Consider the following 21,901-nt stretch of genomic DNA (forward strand, 5'->3'; position numbering starts at 1 on the left):
ACAGTTAAAACTCAAGGGATTTCTATCTAAAACGTTTCCTAATTACAAACTATTTCTAATCATTGACCTACAAATCATCGACTTTGCATGTATACGATATTTGCTCAGATATCCTTTACTGCAAACTGTCTAAAAACACTTTGGAAATGTACACTGTACTTCTCTTCAATACATATAAACCTTCCAACTTAAACACATCAGTTATTGATATGCTAGATGATATTATCGATCTGTTCTGCAGGCTTCCTTGAACTAAACAATTTAACAGTCAGCTTGCTTGATGGAAGCAACCCAAATTAAACAACTCATTGTCTTATACTGCATCTCTTGAGCATTAAAGCAGGTGCAATGACTAGTGTCTGTTTTCACATGGACAGAGATTCTACAACGCTTTTTCAGTACCAGTGACCTGCGTTCAATTCCCACCACTACCTGTAAGGAGTTTGTACATTCTCCCTGTGACCATGTTGGTTTCGTCCAGTGCTCTGGCTTCCTTTCTGTCTAAAAATATACTGGTTGGTAAGTTAACTGGTCGTTGTAAATTTTCCAATGATTAGGCTAGGGTTAATCCAAGGGATTGCTAGGCAACACAGCTTGAGGGGCCAGAAAGGCCTACTGTATGCTAATTTCAATAAATAAATAATACAGAGCTTGTTTGCAAAGCTCTTCTATAGACAGTGCTTGTTTTAATTTAAAGCTGATTACTGTTTTCCACTTACACTTTAAGGACTGAAGACTGACTTTTATTTATGACTAGAAGTTAAGCAAAGCAATATAATTCTAAGTTCACTTACGACTGTTTCAAATCTTACAAGTAGCAGCTGCTATTCAGAAAGCAAGCTTAGCAAACATGCAAAAGAATGCAAATATCTATCACAGCAACAATTTGCAATTTTGATGCATCAATTTAATTTATTAATATTTATTTGTTACTTTACATGCTTCTTGATTGACTTGTGTCTCTGAATATTATCAGATGTACATTTAAAATACAATTACTGCATTCATGAATGGACTAAGTGGGTACAGTGGAGCTAAAAAAATTGATGGTCTTTAGATGTCACGCTAAGTTAAAAATAAAGGAGGATGTTTGAGATCCCAGTTCAGTGCCTGTGCATAAATGTGTCTAATTTGTGCGAAAATCAGGCTTCATTTGAATAGCTATTTCTGTAGCGATGACCTGTGGCTTGCATTGGTTACTCTGTGGTGAACAAAAATCGACGAAGTGAATCCAGACACTTTCTGTACGTTGATCTGATGACACTGACTGTGTGTGGTTTCTTCTGAGGGTCACATTGTGAATCATGGTGTAAGTCACTGATTTTTATTCCCTATTTTTCCATGGAAATTGGATCATATAATGCCCAAAAATGATAACATAGAGTCTGGAAAGTTGTTTCCATTGGTAGGTGAGACTAGAACTAGGAGACATATTCTCAAGATTCGGGGGAGTAGATTTAGGACGGAGATGAGGAGGAACTGCTTTTCCCAGAGAGTGTTGAATCTGTGGAATTCTCTGCCCAATGAAGCAGTGAAGGTTACCTCAGTAAATATATTTAAGACATCGTTGGATAGATTTTTGCAAAGTAGGGGAATTAAGGGTTATGGAGAAAAGGCAGGTAGCTGGAGATGAGTCCATGGTCAGATCAGCCATGATCTTATTGAATGGCGGAGCAGGCTCAACCGGCCAGATGGCCGACTCCTGCTCCTATTTCTTATGTTCTTATGTTCTAACTCTAACTTTGAGGAAACATTTGTTCTGGTGGCTCAGGGTTCCAAAATCTTAATAGATGGACATAAGATAAAATCTACTGTTTGGAACTGAAAGTGGGGGGAAAAATATTTTCATGTGGGGTTTTGAGGTTCCCAATTATATTCCAATGTTAATATTTTAAATAGGGCTTGTGTAAAAATGTACAACTACATATTGAGGAATTGTGGAACCTTTGAATTGATATGGCACCGGAAGAGGCCATTTGGTTTATAGAGTCTTTGCCTACGCATGATAGACTATTCCCATTAGTCCAACTGTACTGCTTAGAAAGTTTAAGATATGCTTAAGGCAATGGGACATGCAAGTGCTCCTGTTTTGATATTTTAAATTACCTGAAAGTTTTTGGACTGATTTGACTATTTATATCCAGGGACTCCTATGATTTGCTGAAGCCATGACATTTTCTCAGGAGGTTTTGAGATTTTCTTGAGTTTTGTCTGTCCCACTGCTACGATGGAGGTCAGAGCAGTGCCCTAATGTCAGGAATGTGGCATTGGGAATGCAGATGATGTGTCCTGCACAATGGAGCTACTGAGTGTGATCAGAGACTTAATGATAAGGTTTGTTGCCCAGTAGTTGATGCTAACACTGAGCAGTTTGTTTGGTTTTCTAGTAGATTAGGATAATGCTCATGATACTTCACTAGTGTTTTGAGTATGCACCGTATCTCTGGCCAAATAGAGGATGGTAGGCCATGAGATTGGTTTGGAATCTGGACTCTGGACAGTCATTTTCAAAGTCAGCTGCAGACTGTGATGGATTTTATAACTGATGTCTTATATATCTGAGAGGAGCCTGCTGAAATGTAGGATGAATTTTGTGTTGCCTAGGATCTGTTTTGAGGGTTGGTTGCTGTTCTGATGAGTACTGGATAGGTAAATAACTTCTTGGAAGTTTAGTGTAAAAGGGTATTTTATTATACATTTCAGTGACTGAAGCAAAGAAAATTTGATATTTGTTTACTGAATACACAGAAATATCAGCCTCTAGAAGTGGTTAAAGCAATGGGATATGAAAGTTTTTGCTTTTTCTAAGCTTTCAGTTTATGCTGTAGACTAATCACACCCCACAAGGGAGCTTGTTGAAGATGAGATGAAATATTTCAATGTGGAAGATTAAGAAAAGAGATGGTTTATTAAGAAAAGTGTAAACACAATGACAGCTTTGATGGCCAACGCTGGGAATGAGTCAGAGATAGATTCACTTGTGTTTTATTATGGAGCAAACAGAATATGGTGAGAAGGGCAAAATTAAATTTGGTACAGGCAAATTTGAGAAGGGTCCTGTATATGTATTTACATTGCTGGAGTTTGAGGGGTTTTTTAAATAAAAAAGGTGGTTACATAATGTGATTGGTATTGCTCCTTGGTCACTATTTGGATTTGATCACAATGCAATATGAGAAGCTCTTTGGTCCTTGTTTGATTGCAATTCTTGCAATGAGATTGTCTTCGTCAGATATCAGTGAGGCTTCTCTGTAATGGCCACAATCAGACATCTCATTTCATGAGGAACTCAGTGAGCCAGGGAGCATCTATGGAAAAGAGTAAGCAGGCGTTGTTTCGGGCCAAGACCCTTCAGCAGGACCTGATGAAGGATCTCTGCCTGAAATGTTGACTGATGTTTTCCATAGATGTCTGGCTTGGTGGGTTCCTCCAGCATTTTCTGTGTTTTATCCTGGTTTTCCAGCATCTGCAGATTTTCTCTTGTTTGTGATTTCCTTTCATGAAGATAGTTATGATTCTGGTACCTCTGCTCTTCCCAGATGAGGGAGCTGTAGTTAAAAATCCAAGCCACCTTACTTCCTACCATGCTCTGAGCATACTTGCCAAACAAAATTAATGAGAATTTTTCAAAAACAATAATAATGCTATCTAGACTTTTTTTTAAAAACGACTGAAGTAAGGGCTTGTGAGCTAAGTGGTTTGACTGTTTCTGCCCAGAATGAAAAGTTGCTGTACTGAAATGGACATTTCAAATAAAATTAAACTGCATCCCTGCAAAAAATCTTATGGACTGCTAGGCCACAGTAATCTCTGTCCCCCTTTACATTGCTGATACATGAGCACCTCAAAGCACAGGAGTAATACTATCAAGAACTGTTTCTGGAGTATTTTCCAAATCCACACCACTGACAGGACAAGGAAGCCAGTGTCAGCCCCTTCTCTCAAGCCAAAATCCCTGGCACTGGGGCCCAATTACACTCAGCCGGTTTTGATGGTGGTCCATGCTTTTCCATTACCAAATTCAGAGTTCCAAACCAGACACTTTCTGTGGCACTCCATCGTGGCACATGCATACATTACCTTCTGTATTGCCTGCTTACTTTCTTGTCAAGCAACTATTGCCTCAACTTACCTGCACTGTCTTCATCAGCCACCTATGAACTAGAGCACAACCAAATCAATCGCCACCCCCAAATTATCAGTGTGACTTTTTGGTGGATCACCTGTGCACGATTGAAGGCAGCTAACTTCCTTCATCTACGTTAAGAGCCTAACCTAAGGAACATAACCGTTGTTACTTACTGAAAATCCACATAATTTGTATCTGACTGTTTGCCATTGTCCACTGGAATTTAGAAACGTGATTCATTGCCTTCCTAAATCCAAACTACCAGCTACTTATGGCTAATGTTGTTACTCTCCATGAATGTTGATACTTTCCACTATCAGTTTCAAGTGGATTCTGGCCATAATTCCTGAATTAAAAGGACTGTTAAGTGTGCTCACATACTACACCACCTGTGTCCTTCTCTGTCTAAAAAAACATGCCTGGAATAGTTCTTTTCTGGAACTTTCCCAGTATCCATGGTAGTGAGATATTTTCCAGGTCTTCAGAATTAGTAGAAAATTAATGTACTATTTTCCTTCAAGTTTGTGTGGGAAATTTTAAAATAAAGTAGATATACTGTAGCCATTTGAAAATTGGAAAAGCTTGTACCTAGCAGAACTAGTTAAATCACTGTTCCAAGCATAAGGCCACACTAGAGCAAATTTAAAATTAATATGCTCAGCAAGAACAAAAAGAATAGAACAGAAAAGGTCAGAGCAGCAAAGACAATATGCTGGAGAACAAGTCAGATGCTCTTTTGATACCATAATAGCGCAGGAACAGAGAAAAAGGAGAAAGTAATTTCAAGGCAAAAGACACAGTTCATGAAAGAAAATATAATTATAATGAGTTTCTGGAAGCTTTTGAATCTACTGTATTTGTCAGAGGTTATTAGTAAAATAACAAGATATTATAACAAAATCTCAAACTTAAGAGCAGCTTTTTTTTAACATTTTCTCTCAACTCCAACAATGTAATGTAATCCTGAATTTCTGTACGGAGTATGCACAATATCCCTTGAAAATGTAGGTTTCCCTGGGTGGTCCAGTTTCTCAGCAACCCCCACCTCCAATCAGCACATCCCAAAGATGTGCTTATTGTTGGTTCCATTGATAACTGAAAATTACCCCAAGAGGAAGTGCCCAGCAGCAGAATTGGAGATGTTGATGGGTTAGGGGATAGAATGGGTCATTGGGAAATACGTGGGAATGCGATTAACGTGAATGCTCTGCGAGCCAGCATTGACTTGATGAACAGAGTGGCCTCCTTGTAGACCATAAGGAAATCTAAGAGAATAGATAGAATTGAGCACATACAAAGTTCCACATCTGCTTGATCCTGAAGTAGTTTCCAGGTGGATCAAAGGGGATTACATTTATCTACACAACAAAAGTTTAAAAAATTGGAAAGATGTTTAAAATTTCTTAGTAAAATATTGCACGTTTTGTATTATTATGAAAAGCTCAAGTCTTCAATATGTTCAAATACTTGAGGTCAGTGGAGTAGACAACTGATTTCTTCATGAAGCCCTTGAGATTTATGATTTATCTTTTTGATAACTAGCACATCACTGATTATGGATCAACTTTATTTGTCATATGCATTTACATGTATTAGGAATTTTCTGTGATGCACTGGCGTTACATACAACAAAAACAACAACATTCAACAATTATGCGAATTAAAAATTACATAAAAATAAAGTTAGAAGTGCAAATATGGAATAAATGTGCATAAATACAAAAATACCAGCATGTATTTACAATGTAAACAGCATTATAAAACATGGTTTAAGATGTTTAGGGAAGTACAGTGAGACTGAGCTAATACAGGGAATGATGGGTCTAACTAGTATGGCTGATTAGAACAACCACCTGCATGGGGAGAACTTTTAAGATGGAGTGAAGTTTTTGTTTTAATAGCTCTTTCAAAATGGAGCTTTTGGAAAAGGAAGTTTGCAGGATGGGTAGTATTGGCCATGATTTCTTTTGTCTGCTTCTTTTGATTTGGACACACACAAATCCTGCAGTGATAGTAGACTGTATTCTATGACTTTTATGCTGCCCTGACAGTTTGTTGTATTTTCATATATTGTCAGAAGATGCTGCACAAAACCAGACAGTAATGGCTGATGTAAGGATGCTGACTAAGATGGCAGTGTAGAATTGTACCCGTATGTTCTTAGGAAGACGTAATTTTACCAATTGCTGTAAGAAATATATTCTCTGCCAAGCATTTTTGTTAATGAAGGAGATATAGTTCGCCCAGATGAGGTCCTGCAAAATAATGATGCACAGGAACATGAATATTGAAACTGTGCTAACTGCAGGGTTGTTGATGATGAGTGAATGGAGCGAAGACACATTTCTCCTTAAGTTGATATGGATCTCCGTGATTCTGAGGGCATTCAGCTCCAAGTTATGTGATTACACCAGGTTACTGGCTTGTTTACTTTCTGGTGGTGGTTAGATATGTCGCTTCTGATGATTATTCCTATGACAGTGGTGTCATCTGCAAATTTTATCAGTTTTAATGATGTATCACTAGAGATGCAGTCACTGGTGTAGAGAGAAAATAGGAGAGGGGGGAGAATACACCTCTATGGTGCACCAGTGCTGACTGAGCAGGAAGTGGAAATGTGTTGCCTCATCTCACATACTGCCTCCTGTCAGAGAGGAATTCTATTCTGTCCCCCATCAAGAATGACTTAGAGCTCTCTGCTTCTTTCTCAATAAAAGAACCAACCAGTTTCCTTCCAGCACCACCGTCAGAACTGGTCCTCGCCCTCAACGTTTTTTTACTTCTGCTCCTCTCTTTCTCCAGACTACAGTGGTAGCCATGAGCCCCAGCTATGCCTGCCTTTTCATGGCTACATAGAACAATCCATGTTCCAGGCCTTTCCCCAGTAATGCTCTCCAACTCTTCCTCTGCTACATGAACAATTGCATTGATGCTGCTTTATGCACCCATGCTGATCTCATTAATTTCATCAACTTTGCCTCTATCTTTCACCTGCCCTTAAATTCACTTGGTCCATTTCTGACACTGCCCCCCCCCCCCCCCCCCCATCCCTTTCTCGGTCTCACTGTCTCCATTTCAGGAGACTAACTGTTGACTGAGATTTATAAATCTACCAGTTCCCATGGTTATCTAGACTATATTTTTTCCCACCCTTTCTCCCGTAAAGATATTATTCCCTTTTCTCATTTCCTTTGTCTCAGCCACATCTGTTCCCTGGATGCCATTATCCTTTCCAGGACACCAGAGAAGTCATCCTTCTTCAAAAAAACCGGATTTCCCTTCCTCCGCCATTGATGCTGCCTTCACCCAAATCTCCTCCATTCCTTGAACATCCATGGCCACTCCACTGCCTTAACAGTGATAGAGTTCCTTTTGTCCTTGTCTACCACCCCAACCAACACATCATTTCCACAAGTTCCACCATCATTAAAGGGATCAAAGGAACCAAATGTATCTTTATCTCTTCTTTATCTTTCCACAGGGATTGCTCCCCCTGCTTCCCTTGTCCACTTATCCCTCCCCACTAATCTCCCGCTGGCATTTATCCCTGCAAGTGGCCAGTATATCTGCCCATTCACCTCCTCCCTCACTTCAATTCAGGGTCCCAAATAGTCCATCCGGCTGAAGTGATTATTCACCTGCAGGTCTGCAGCAGTTGTTTATTGTGTCGAGTGGTCCTATGCGGTCTCCTACTTCTGTGAAACATACCATAAATTGTGGGACCACTTCATCAATCATCTCCGCTCCACCCGCCAAAAGTGGAACTTCCCTGTGGCCAAACATTTTGATTTCCCATTCCCATTCAAACTTGTCAATCTAAGGCATCCTCTTGTGCCACCAATAGGCCATCCTCACGGTGAAGGACACCACCTTGTATTCCGTGTGGGTAGCCTCCAACCTGATGACATGAATATCAATTTCTTGTACCAGTAACAAAAATTTCCCACCCCTCCCTTCTATTTTCTACTCTGGCCTCTTACCTCTTTTTAGCTGCCTATCACCTCTTCTTACTGCTCCTTCTCTTTCTCCTGTGATCCACCCTCCTCTCCTATCAGATTCCTTCCTCTCCAGCCTTTTGCCGTTCCTATCCACCTGTCTTCACCTATCACCTTCTAGCTGTCCTCCTTCCCCTCCCCCCCTTTTTATTCTGTCGTCTTCCCTTTTTCTTTCCTGAAGAAGGGTCTCAGCCTGAAACGTTGATTGTTTATTCATTTCCAGAGATGCTGCTTGACCTGCTGAGTTCCTCCAGTATTTTTTTTGTGTGATACTTAGTATGTCCAGCATCTGCAGAATTTCTCATGTCAGGGAGGAAGTTTGTAATCCACCTGAAATGTTGGGGAACATTTAATGCACTGGGAGAAGCCATATAGTGCCTGCTTTTAAGAAGAAATGTCATGCAAGTCGATTGGACATCCCCTATCCTAGTCTACATAATTTTAAAAAACAAATGAAATAAATAATCAGGCACCAGTTAAAGTGAACTCATTTAAAATAACCAAATATATGCCGGACAATTGTGGTGCCTGATAGGTAGAGCCTATACCTAACCACCCAAATGGTTTGAAGTAACAATATACTTGCACTGATGGGGAAATTGATTGTGCACATAAGTTTCCACATCATTTTATTTGAAGTGCTATTTAAATTAATGTTGTTTCAATCAGGTTCAATGTCTACATAAATTATGGCAGGAGTATAGATCAGTAACAAGATAAGGGAACAAAATTTAGGATAATTGTAATTGGCATTTGGCTGAGCTGAGTGATGATTTGGATTGGAAAGTCCTAGAGTCCATACTAGAATTCCTTCTGTTCCCGTTATGGGTTATCTTGTCCAAGCAATATAGTTACATTTGCAAGTAACATTAGCAAAGAAGAACTGTGTGGTTAGAAGAAACAAGTCAAGCAATTATTGTATAATTATTATTCTTGTCTTTTTTAAGTCCAGTTTTGCAACAAGGAGTTTAAAACAATGGCACACTCTTTTGGAAATTTGGACTTAGCAGGTGCTGCTTTGAATTTTCCAATTGTTACATATTCAGCTGTTTAATGATTGGAAAATCAGGTGCAAGGGATGCCTGAATTCCCAGTGTGCACTATCAACAACCAACTTTCTGTGCTGACGATACATTATTCTAAAATTAGAAGCCACGCTAATCAGTAGCAAAGGAACCAGCACAAGCAAATAAAGTATAGTGGGAAGATGGCATTAAGGTTAACTAGAAAGAAGCCTTGGCTTTACTGTCTTCAGAGTTCCAACTGCATGAGGTAGAATAGACGTGACCAAATCAGCAACTTTCCTGCTGAGGTGTGCATTGCATTCTAAAATGTTATGTGTAAAATAGTTCTTGATAGTGTGACTCAGTAGGAACAGCTAGATGTTAAGAATATGCAGAAGAAATATAAGGTGTTAGATAGATGAGCTATAAAAATAATTAGATTAGCTGGGCTAATTTACTATCAAGTATAAGAAGGGACCTTCAGAGCTTGCATGATAGAGAATATAAACTTTAACCAATATCTTCTGATGTATCATTGCACAACTCCAAGTTATGAGGTCAATTGTTATCCAAACATTATTTAAAGGAGAGTTAGTTTAAGTATTTTGAAAGGAATATAATAAAATAATAACAGGAAATTTAGGGAAATAGCTAGAAAATCGGGGCAGAACAGGAATGGGTGGATTAGGCTGGACAGTCTTTCCTTACTCAAAATAAAAAGCATAAAGTTTGTGTTGTCAATGAATGGCAACACCACTAGAGTAGGGTACATGGCCAAGCTTGTAGAACACAAATAAATCTTGCAGTATATAAGAATATACAGATGACTAAGATGTCATCGGAAAATGGCTTATTTGATATTTTCCTATCTCCTGCTGATTTGAAACTTATTTTGTGACCTTAGTTTGCAAACAATTCTGTCTTAAGGTTGCACAATTTTGTATGTTGTTTCCCCCCTCTACTTTTTAGTGCTATGTAATTCAACTTTTCTCTATTTATCTGCCATTGCACTCTTTATCAGTACTTGCTCTTTCCATTCTCTTTTCCAGTGCCCAGCATCTAATTTCCCATTACTATCTCCCACTGTCAAGCTAAATTAAGTTGGTGCAATCAGCAACAAAGTCAGATTGATTGCACCCTGAGTGACTGATCTCAAAGCATTTTGGTACTCCATCTCACACATTTAAAAGAGGCATCAGCTGCAGAAAAAACGTAATTCAAACTGTTTTCTACTGGTATGACAGAAACCATGCAATGATGAAACCATTCAGAAAGCTTTCATCACTTTTGCATGTGTTCATAACAGAACAAAAATTGCACCTCCTCTATCTCCTAAAAAGTAGAAAGACCTCTTAGAAGACAAAAGATTTGCATAGCCTATATATTCTTATGATTTTTTTTTAAGATGTTCCATCGTACAATGTCAATGCAGCTGATGACCTGCAGATCTAGGTATGCAGAGCACAGTACAATTGGAAAATATAACAATAATATTTGGCTAAAGCATGCGACGTGTTTTTGAAGTTGGAAAATTGAAAAAGGTTTGACTGTGGGAAAGTGTCAGTATTTTCAGGACCTCTGGGGCCTAGAAGCATCTGCATTAGAGTTTGTCATGACAGCAGCAGCATGGAAGGAAGAGGCAGCACTGGATATTGGCTACAGAGGAGACCGACGAGAATGTTGCATGAATTTGGAGCAGTTCACTGATGGGGAGAGATCAGATGAGTTAGATTTGCTTATGCTGAAGTTGAGAAAGTTACTGTACACAAACCTATAAGTGGGAGGTAGATAGTAAGAGTCTTCTTTCTATTGTGGGGTGTCCAAGATAAGAACCTACTGATATAAGGTGAGGGACAGGGGGTTCAGAAGGCACCTGAGGATTTTTTCAGTGGTAAGTACCTGGAATGTGGTGCCTGGGAAGATGGAGGTGTCAGGTGCTCTCACAACATTTAATAAACATCAAAACAAGCACTTAATTTGTTAAGGCATAGAATGCCATAGATCATATGCAGGTGAATGTGATTAGTATAGATGTTGGGCAGATGGTCATGTTTTACCTTTTATGATTCCATGATTGATCAAAAGGCGCATGAGTGCCTCAAGATGGGTCAGATATGAGTTTTTGGTGAATGCAAGCTACTTGGGAGTGGGGAATAATGAACAGTCAGTTTGAATGGTTGGACCTTGATGGCTAAGGATTATGGCATAGAGGGAAGATAAAGTTTTAGAATCAGAAAGGGGAATATGTCAGACCCTAGCTTCAGGGGCAGAGTTCTGTTCTGAAGTCGAGAATATAATCTCAAGTTATGGAATGGTGGCTGTTGGGAGTCCAGGGCTGATTGAGAGTTGATCAATTACCAGGAGTTTCATGATTGTGAGTCTTGAAGGTGGAAGCCAATTGTTCATGGAGTTGGAAGAGGTGATCAGAAGTCTGGGTTGATCAAGAGTCAGTCTTACATGATTAAGTTAAGCAGGTCAGTGGGGGTGAAGAGTAAATCTAAATACAAAGAACTGCAGGCAGATTTGTATAATGCTCTTTTTGTGTGGCTTAATTAAACCATCGTTGTTCCATGAGTGATCTCTGACTCAGAAGAACATGATCCCATTTCCTTGCAATTTTTTAATGTTGTTCTCTAAATGACAAGCCTGAAGTTTCCTCAGACTAGTTCAGGAGTGGAAAAACAACCTGAGACACTCAGGTGAACTTGCAGCACAGCAATAAAGGCGGCAAAAACATTGCTGCTGCATCCAGGTTATAGTTCTCATCCAGAAAATAATACCCAATGTGTACACAGCAGACTCACACAAACAGTAACAAACTCATTTCATGACAGCAGGAGCTGAGAAATACACACACATAATTTTTTTTTAGTGCTAACTTTCTGAAAGTTTATTGCTAAAGTGTTAAATTGGTAAACTGACTTGTTAGTCGAGTACAAACTGAGGTACAGTGAGAGCTTTTGTTTGGCATCCAATCTATGCCAATCTTTACACCATATCAGTACATTGAGACAAACCAAGGGAAAAACAGTAACAGCATGCTGAATGAAGCGTTTCAGTTGTAGGGGAAGTCCAGTGCAGGTGTAAGGTAATGACAAGGGAGATTGTGAGGTCAAATGTCTATTGCATCTATTGGTTCTATTATAAGGGGACTTATAACAATGGGATAGAAACTGTCCTTGAATCTGGCAGCACTACATGCTTTTCAGGTTATGCTAATTTCTGGGTTGAATTATAATACTCTGGAAATTCAACCTGGTATTTCTGATTGTGATTCTTCCTTGTAGGCATGACATTTGTCTGCATTTTAAGAGCTTTGCTTGAGAAATTAGGTCACATTGTCTTTGTTCAGCCATCCCAGAATAATGCTTTCGTAGTGATCTTTAAAGATGTTCCCTCGTGCAGGAACTAGACTCATGACTTTTGTATCTTTCCTGCACTCATTGGCCTATCTTCCCAAAGTCAGCTGATGACACCACACCATCTAATCAAACTTCCCGCTGCCCTCCTCTGCCTGACACCCTCCCAGCATTTACTTGCTCCCTCCTTTCCTCAAGGAAATCTCCATTTGCTTTTCCCTTCAACTCATTTATTACCTCCAGCCACAATCCCCAGGCTCTGATGTCCAAACAAAATTTGCACTACCCATCTCACCAAGGTTGTGGTCTCTGATTAGATCTCACTATTGGCTTTAACCAGACTTTGATCACTGTCTCCCAATCTGCACTCCACTTAAAGTGCCTGGACCCTTGTGTTTAACATGCTTGGAAGTGTGCAATGTACAAATAAGCCTTGAGCCAAGTCAATACCGAATTTTACTTGGGTGGGTGTACTGCTGAAACACTGATATACAGCTGGATAAGAGCTGAGGCTGCTGGTCCAGTTCCATAACTATTATATTTTACGTCTTCACTTCATCACTAATTTTAATCAAAATACTTGAAAGACTTAATTAGCACCCATGTATTTCGTACTCTGATTTTATTTTCTTTGATCTCAACAGTAGGTCACTGTAATGCAGGTAAGTGGGAATAATATCAAAGAGAACTTGTTGGATAGGTGAGAGAGAAAAATGTTGGAATGATTCAAGTAAGTAAGGAAGGGGACCAATCACAAACGAGAAAATCTGCAGATACTGGAAATCCTTCATCAGTATCTCAACGCGAAACGTCGACTGTTTACTCTTTTCCATAGATGCTACCTGGCCTGCTGAGTTCCACTGGCATATTGTGTGTGTTAATAAGGAAGGGGAGATGGGATTGAGGGAGCTCCTTTGCTGGGAGCCAGCAGAAATCTGGTTGGCCAAATGGCCTTCTGTGTTGTAAAAAGTAAGGAAATGGGATATAGCATACAGACGAATGGGAAGTAAATTTAACGATATAAAAAAGGTAGCTGATTAATTTAGATTTCAGTTTGCCTTCAATTATTCTTATTTCTATTTCTTTTATTTTTCAGTTTATTCTTCCCAGCTCAAACCATTCCTTACTTGAAAACTGATATTTTCCTCATTTTCTGGTTTTCATCCTTCTTTCCACCTTTACTGTCCTATCTTTTCCTACCATCTAAGTGCAACAACAGCCTGCATTTCTAAGGCACATACTAAAGGCTTGAGATAGTCATTGCTATTCTGGTTTGAATTAATGAAAAGACTATTTGTTTGTCAATTGCTTCAATTTTGATCTTGACTATCCAGTGAGGTAGTCAATCTCAGTTGAGGGATAGTAGATTTTCTCTTAACAGTGCAATTTACAGATTGGGAGCTGAAAATCAACATGGGAGTCCTACTTCTAATGATTTTCAGTTCATTACTTTTGGAAGCACATATGTTATGCAAAGAAGAATTGAGTCTGACTATGAAAGCCCAGTATATGTGCATTTAAACTCAAACATAAATACTGACAAAGCAATTGCTGCAGTGAAGGATGCCTGACAAAAAGGACTTGAGAGAAAAATTATTCCTGAGCTTACATCAAATGCAATGGTTCAGTCAGACACAAAAATATTGGTGGGGGTGGGGGAAGGCTGTTTAAATTGCAAAACAAGTTTCCATCCAGGTAAATTTGTTCAATTTCAAAAGGTAAAGAAAAGAAAGAAAAATTGGTAGGCCCCATTATTTCACCTAATGAGACCAATTAGAAATCTGTAAAATAGGTGTAAATAAGTAATGATTTGGAGATTGAAATTCTTTTAACTGAGGATGAATGGAAATAGTTTGTCACATGCCAGCTCTGTACAAAAGAGGGACAATGGTTTAATGCATTGGGTTCCATTGTGACTTGTTTCAGCAGCATTTACTACAAATATGTGTATCTATTTGCAGGTGTATGGCAAGCATAAATACACTAAACAATAAAATATTCCGCATATATCGATCATGTTCTGACTCTCCATCTATTTATGTGCCTGGCAGTTTTGTAGTTAGGCCAGCATGTTTTTTCCTGTTGCTGCTTTGAAGCAAATCTAAGTGTAATAAGATCAAAATAGCATGGTATGTGATACTTTATTATGTACTTTAAAGAGGATTTTCTTTCCTCAGCATTGTTCAAAATGGAATCCTAATATACTTAAATTATTTGTGACATTTCTGAGATATAATCTGATTGAAAGAATCCAAAAAATGCTATTCAGTTTGTTTCTACCTAGTTTCACTGCTTGAGTATATGTGTGGGGAAGAGGCATGGTTAGAAGTGAGTGTTGGATTCATCAGTCACAGAATGGTCACTTGTTTAGGTTTCTGCTGATCAATTCCACACATCTTTGTGCTTTATTGATATTGTTAGACAGAGAAAGGATAACAATATAGCCTGCTGACACAGAACTATATGTCAACAAAGATTCCCTCATTCCAAGTCTGACAAGTTCCAAATTTACTAACCTGGGATAAGATTTCTATAGAGATGCTTTCCTGCAAGGAAATAGGACAATATGACAAACATTTGTCTTCCTATACTGATTAGTTCAGGAGAATTGCAAGCTATGGGCAAGGGACAGATTGGAGTTTGTTTTAACTGAAGAAATTTTAGGAAGGGTGGAGATGTGAAACGATAACAAAGAAAATGCATTGATATAGATCATCTTGTAAGTGTTTAACTAAGGATAAGACTTTGAAATATTTTAATGTTGGGAAGGATCATAATCACAGTGAGATATCGGCCTTTTAAAAACAGAAAAGGTGGAATGGTGAACTGGCAATGATTGGGTAAAAATGGAGCACAAATTTGACCACAGCATGCCTGGATAACACGGAGGCGAATGTTAAGAAATTGGAAGTGAGATTTTTTTTTCTTGGTTAACTCTCCATAGTCTATGCAGTTTGGCAATAGCATCCGTAAAGGACATATGGAACATTTGGCAGGAAAGAACACAGACAAAAGAGTTCTAATGCAGATAGAACTAGAAGAGGATTGAAGAGGGATGGTTGACAAAGGTTTTATCCTGAAGATTACTGGAGGAAGTGAAGAGAAAGTAATATGGCAGAAATAAAGTACATACTTACACAGTACTAATAAAAGAGTGGCATTCATTTTGGCAAATACGGAATTGATATATTGGCATTTGTCAACACCATGGCTAACTTCTTGCTTCTGTCTGTTTCTTTCCACAGCACGGAAGAGAATTTGCTAATCCCTTCTGTTGTTGCAGCATGATTTTGCACAAGCCAACGATTAAAATAAATCAACTTTCCAGTCCATCATCCTGGCCATCAAGATGTGCATAATATAATCGGTTCCTATAATAATGGAGACAATCTTGCTAATAACAGAATCAAAGCTCTCAGCAGGTCTGAGATTGATGTGATTTGGAGACTTGTGGAAATGACTGGTCTGGTCACTACCATGACCTCCGTGTGCCTGTTTACAGCACTCAATAACTCTTACTGAGCTCCCAGCTCTTTCTTTAATCTCTGACCACACAGATCGGCACCAAAAGAAGCCAATTGTACAGAATCAAACAAATGTGCATTACAGATGCAATATCACTGTTTTAGATGTGACTGTATTTTCTATTTTTTTGTGATGGAGTGTTCCCAGATTGCGCCAACTTTTCAAGACTGTGACTGTGTTCTTTGCGCCCACTATTAGGTCTTTCCAGTGACAAGCCACAGACCTACAGTAATCAGAGCTCCTCAGTTCAATTACATTCTGTAGTTTATACACAGTGTTACTTGCAAATGTGTTTAATGTACTCTTTTGAAACTTCTAAATAAAATGAAATGTACTCCTTTATTTTTCCTTACTGGAAGTGATGGTATTAATAAGGAGATGATTTAGCAATCGGGTTTATCAGTAATTCCAAGTGTCTATTTGTCTATAGCTTCTTTAATTCCCAATAATGATTAAAACCACCCACAAAGAGAAATCAAATCTGATTCATGTTAACTCTTGAAGTCAAAAGCTAATTAAAATACTGAACTGCTTTTTTGCTCCCTCCTACCAGACAAAATATTTTGAGTTACTTGCTGGGTTTTCTTCATCAGGAGGAATTGATCTGGATCCCAAGAAGGGCAAGTGATTTTGCTGGTTCAAGACAAAGGATTGTTTTCCTTTATCTTGTACATGTAATCTAAAGATTCCTCTCATGATGTCTTTTTCACTGTTATTCAGATAAAGAGGGGGCCTTTAGGAATGAAGTTACTCCATCAAATGTACTTATGTAAATGATGCTTTGAGTCATTCTTGATATGATTAGAATAAAACCAACAGTAAACGGGAGTGCATTTGAATGCCAGAACATAACTGATGTGTTCCCTTGGACATCCGAAATCCACAGAGCCCCAGAGTCCATAGTGCAGTTTAATCACCACATTGGTACCCTATGTGTATAATCATGCCTTTGAGTGGACTATCTACTGTTAGCCAGCTCTTTTATATTATACAAGATGATTGCTTTTTGATTTTTGGTCAGATAAACTATTTAAGCCCCAACCCTTATTTTAAGCTACTGAATTAACTTTTTTTTTAAACAAAAAAGAAAATAGGTTGAGGTGAAAATTGGGGGGGATAAAAGACATTTTTTAAAAAAAATAAAGTATTATGAAGAAATGGATGTTGTATTTTTCTCACATTGTTGAAACAGTTTATTGTCAATAAAAAAAGCTGTAATACATTATTTAATCCACACTGTAGTAGTTTATACGTGCTTAAAATAGCAAAACTTTACAACATGAAATAAGTATAATTCAACACAGCAATCATCTGGGTTAATTCAACTAGCAGTACAGAATAATGATGCAATTGTTTACATGGATTTAAAGTGCTATTCATTAAAAGTTCAATGAATGCCTATTTTGTCTCTGTAATAATGTCAGTCTGATGCTGGAATAATTTGGTTAATTACAATGTGGCACTGGAATGCACGGTGCCTTTGCTCCTTGATAACTGCAAACATGTGATTCTTCCTCTGTGGGCCATAGTTCATACCATAAGAGTTAATGTTCCAGGAAATGACAAGAAAGGGGGAAAAAAAAACACAACGATTTTGCTCGTAGTTTAAATCTTCCTTTCAAGAGCCCACAGATTTTTGGTTGTGGATATTTGCACTCTCACTTCCAGATCATACACAGGAGGGCAGCACACCTAAAAAAATAACACTATGCTAATGAAGGGATGAGAGAAAGTAAGGATTTCAGCTCCTTGAATTTAAGTACTAGAGACTGACTCAGTTCAGATTATGTGACCTTGAAGTGATCATTAATGAATATCTGATGTTACCATGTTATGATAATCGTATGATCTTGGAGTGATTACTAATGATTGTCGGAGTTGGAATGACTGCTGTCATAACTAAAAAATATTTTGGTGGCTTTACTCTGTGGTCTTTTTTGTTAAGGATTGTGAGATGTTACATTTGTTGATTGGATAATCAGTGAGCGGCAGTTTTAAGTACTTAGAAAATAGGAATAGTTTTGTCAAGGCTGCATATTTTGTTATGCATTTCCTAGTAGTATAATTACAATGAAAGATGTAAAATAGATTGTGGATTAAATTAAATTGAGGTAACCTTTAAAGATTACATTTATTTAGATTAACTGTTACAGATTTTGTGACATAGCAGATGATTGGTAAAAGTGTTCATTTTCCCACACTTCTTTCTCATTTTCTCTCTTTGATAAATTTAACTTAACACCAATATGTCTATTAAGTGTTTGCATTTATGTTTCTATTTAGATTTCCCCTATAAGGAGAATATTTATTTCAGTTTAGGAATTTTGTTTTATGTGACAGTGTCTGAAGTTGGATCACAAAATTAATTTAAATCAGATGCAATACTGTTCCTTTACCTCATTGCTACCTGTTGTCCAAACATCCACACACAATTTCCATTCAGTATTTCTGCCTGATTCCTGTTCTCCATTTGGTTCTCACAATATATGGTAGTAACCTGTACACGAAGCCAATATCTAAACCAATTTACTTTCTCCTCTTGAATGCCAAGCAACTGAACGTTCTTGACTAAACTCACATGCAGGACCTTGTCAAATGCCTTGCTAAAGTCCATGTAGACAACATCCACTGCCTTGCCTTCAACAATTCTTTCCTGGAAACTTCCTTGGAAAAAGTCTGTAATATTGGCTAGACATGACCTACCACACACAAGGCCATATTGACTACCCCAAATCAGTTCTTGTCTATCCAAATTTTTGTATATCCAGTCCTTTAGAATACTTTCCAATAACTTTCCCAAAACTGATATCAGGCTTGCTGGCCAATAATTTACAGGCTTATTCTTAGATTCTTTCTTAAACAATGGAACAAGACTAGCTATCTTCCAATCCTCTTGCACCTCATTCATTGCTAAGGATGTTTTAAATGTATCTGTTAGGGCTCTTGAAACTTCCAGAATAGCCTCCCACAGGGTCTGAGGGAACACCTTGTCAGGCTCTAGGAATTTATCCACCCTAATTTTCTTCAAGACAGCAAACACCTCCTCTGTAGTCCATATCGGGCCCATGATCTCGCAGCTGTATGACCTCACATCTATCCCCTTTGTATCTGTCCCCCAAGTAAATACAGATGCAAAAATCCATTTAAGATGCCCCGTTCTCTTTCAGCTTCACGCACAATTACAACTCAGATCTTCCAGAGGACCAATTTTGTCCCTTTTGCTCTTAATATACCTGTAGAAGTGCTTAGGGTTCTCATTCACCTTTGCTAGAGCCAACCCCATGTCTTTAAACCCTTCTGATTTCCTCTTAAGTATTATCTTGCCTTTCTTATGTTCCTCAAGTGCCTCATTTGTTCTTGCCTGTCTATACCTTCTGTGCATCTCCTTTTGTCTTAAATAGGGCCTCAATATCTCTCTAAGCAAGGATCCCTAAACCTGTTATCTTTGTCTTGTATTTTGACAGGAACATACAATGTCTACTCTTAAAATTTCACTTTTGAAGGCCTCCCACTCACCAACTACACCTTTGCCAGAAAGCAACCTGTCTCAGGCCACACTTGCCAGATCCTTTCTGATACAGCATTTTACTTAAACTATTTTTATTTGAGGCATTAATATTGGTCAGTTATATATATATATGGCTAGAATCTCCATTCATTTGATCAGTCCTAGTTTAGTTCACCTGACATTCGCCAATCAATGGAAGCTTCGGAATAAAGTTAAGAAAATGAAATGTGGAATAAAATACAGTTTCCACAGTTTTCTCTGCCAGTATGTAAAACACTGCAGCAATATGGATTTTCCAGAGATCTGTAGTAGTTATTATAAAGTATTTAAACCCATATTTTGCCTAAAAAGAAATGATGGTGAGCAATGGACAGTGTGACAAATGTACAATTGTTAGTTGCAAGGTGAGAGTCTTAAAATCAAGGAGGATGGCATGGAGTCCAAATCATTCTTACTCAAATTATCCTGGAACTTGCTGCAAGAGGGAATAAAGCAAAAGTTATGATTTGCAACAAGTTGGAGTCCAATTAGCACAGCCAGTGGCTTCACACTACCTTTAATTTGTTCTTTTTCATGATATGTTTGCACATTAATTTGCCTCAGAGGACTAACACCTGTGCTGCTACATTTAAGGAAATGTTTAATTTCATCATTACATCTGCCTTCACTGAGCGAAACTCCCATTGGTCCATGTTATTTCAGCCTCATGATAAACTCCTCTTGTCGGAAAGTGTAGGATGGAGGTGGCAGTGCTGTACAACATGGTGGAGTTTCCAGTCTATAAATGCCCAGCACTTGCAGTTAAGTAGATCCTGGATGTCTTGTTCATTTTCATCAAAACAGTTCAAGTGGACAAACCAAGACACTCCTCACTGCTACAGAGTTGTCGATTCCCGATCTTTGCAATTTTTATAAACAAGCAGAGAAAATTTGGAAACTGAATTTCACTGGATTTTTTTTTAGTATTTCTCAAAATTTTTCACTAGAAATACTATAATGGAAATTCCAAACTTTTATATTTAAATGACTCAATTTAATCCTTCAGCTAGACACATTGATTTTAATTATTGCGAATTTAAGAAATATTTAATTCTTGAAAACTGTATCAGGAGCTAAAAACCAATACAGCACTCTTGATCTACTGGGCAGCAATGATCCTCATGGTTCTGGACATTTCTGAAATGTGGATTGTCTTTATGATCTACCTTGAAGCATTGAAGAGGTACCAGAAGTCCACCAAATCCACAAAAGAAGATAAGGACACCAACATTAGTATCTTCTCCCAGACCCACATCTCCAGTACTGAATCCCAAAGATAATAGATTTTCTTGGCAGGCCATACTCAATAGACTTTAATAGGCAGGTTATGTGGCTTATGTATATTACAATAGACTGAGTTTTGCCACATCAAGACATTGTTGACAGGACGTAACAAAATAACTTGAAGATTTCTTAAAGCTTCCTCCGGGAAAGTATGGCATTCCTTCTGACTTGTGGGATTGAATGGTCAATTACTGCTCAAAGTAGAGAAGAAGCATTCAGAATAATGTTGAGAACGTTGAATCCAGTTGTTAGGGGCATACTGAAGATCACCATAAATAGCAGAAGAAATGCATTGCTTTGCAGACTGTCTGTCCTGTCAAGCTTCTCCTCTAGCAGAGAGCACTGGTCCAATATTGGTTTCAAGAGCCACTTGGAACCCATATAGATCGAATGAAAGTAAATTAATTTCAAGCCCTAAGGAATGCCCAAAGGTAAAAAAACATGAACTGCCCATTAAGCTTATGAGTGTTATGGAGTTCAGTAAAACTTATACCACACAAAAATTGTTAATAATGACATGTCAAATAAAACCTATTGTCTAGAAAGTAAACACTAAAGTGGAAGAAAATATATTCTTCCAGGTTATGAATTATTTTGGAAATTTTCATAAATGCAAAATTAAGATGTTTCTGACTTTGGTTTTCCAGCTTTATTGAAAAACTCTAGTCTTTGTTTTCTATTTACCTGCTTTCACATGATTTGACATCAAATTCACTCACTGTGTCCATTTTGAACATTTAATCTTACAGTGATTAATGGATGTAATGTTTGTTCCAAATACCCAGATACCTTTTGTCCTTGAAGCCCTTTTGAGCTTACTATTCCAGCAGTTAAGTTGACAAAATTTATTAAAACCCAAATATGCCTTACCAAAAATGTCCTAACAAAAAGATATGCCTTACTCCAGCAAAATCTAGCCCATCATATTTTTTTGCCATCTACTTGCTTTTTTTTTATGCTTTGTTCACTTGAATTGGTATGGTAGTGCATGTTAAGCCCCTTTCTTAGTAATTGGAATAGTATTACATTGTATTGAAAACAGTATTACCAAGTGTGGT

The 21,901-nt window shown here is 38.0% G+C and overlaps 1 protein-coding gene across 2 annotated transcripts in view; it reads left to right on the plus strand.

Annotated features, from left to right (window-relative positions):
* Positions 1–17,369, plus strand: part of pcdh10a (protocadherin 10a) — a 74,429-nt gene extending 57,060 nt beyond the window's left edge. For both annotated transcript variants that reach the window (XM_072256248.1, XM_072256249.1), the window contains exon 5: positions 15,733–17,369. In XM_072256248.1, coding sequence (XP_072112349.1) covers positions 15,733–15,752 — 20 coding nt within the window. In that variant the 3' untranslated portion in view covers positions 15,753–17,369. The remainder of the gene's footprint in view (positions 1–15,732) is intronic.
* Positions 17,370–21,901: the final 4,532 nt, after the last annotated feature.

This window comes from Mobula birostris, chromosome 4 (genome assembly GCF_030028105.1).
Source record: "Mobula birostris isolate sMobBir1 chromosome 4, sMobBir1.hap1, whole genome shotgun sequence".
In the NCBI taxonomy this organism is placed as follows: Eukaryota; Metazoa; Chordata; class Chondrichthyes; order Myliobatiformes; family Myliobatidae; genus Mobula; species Mobula birostris.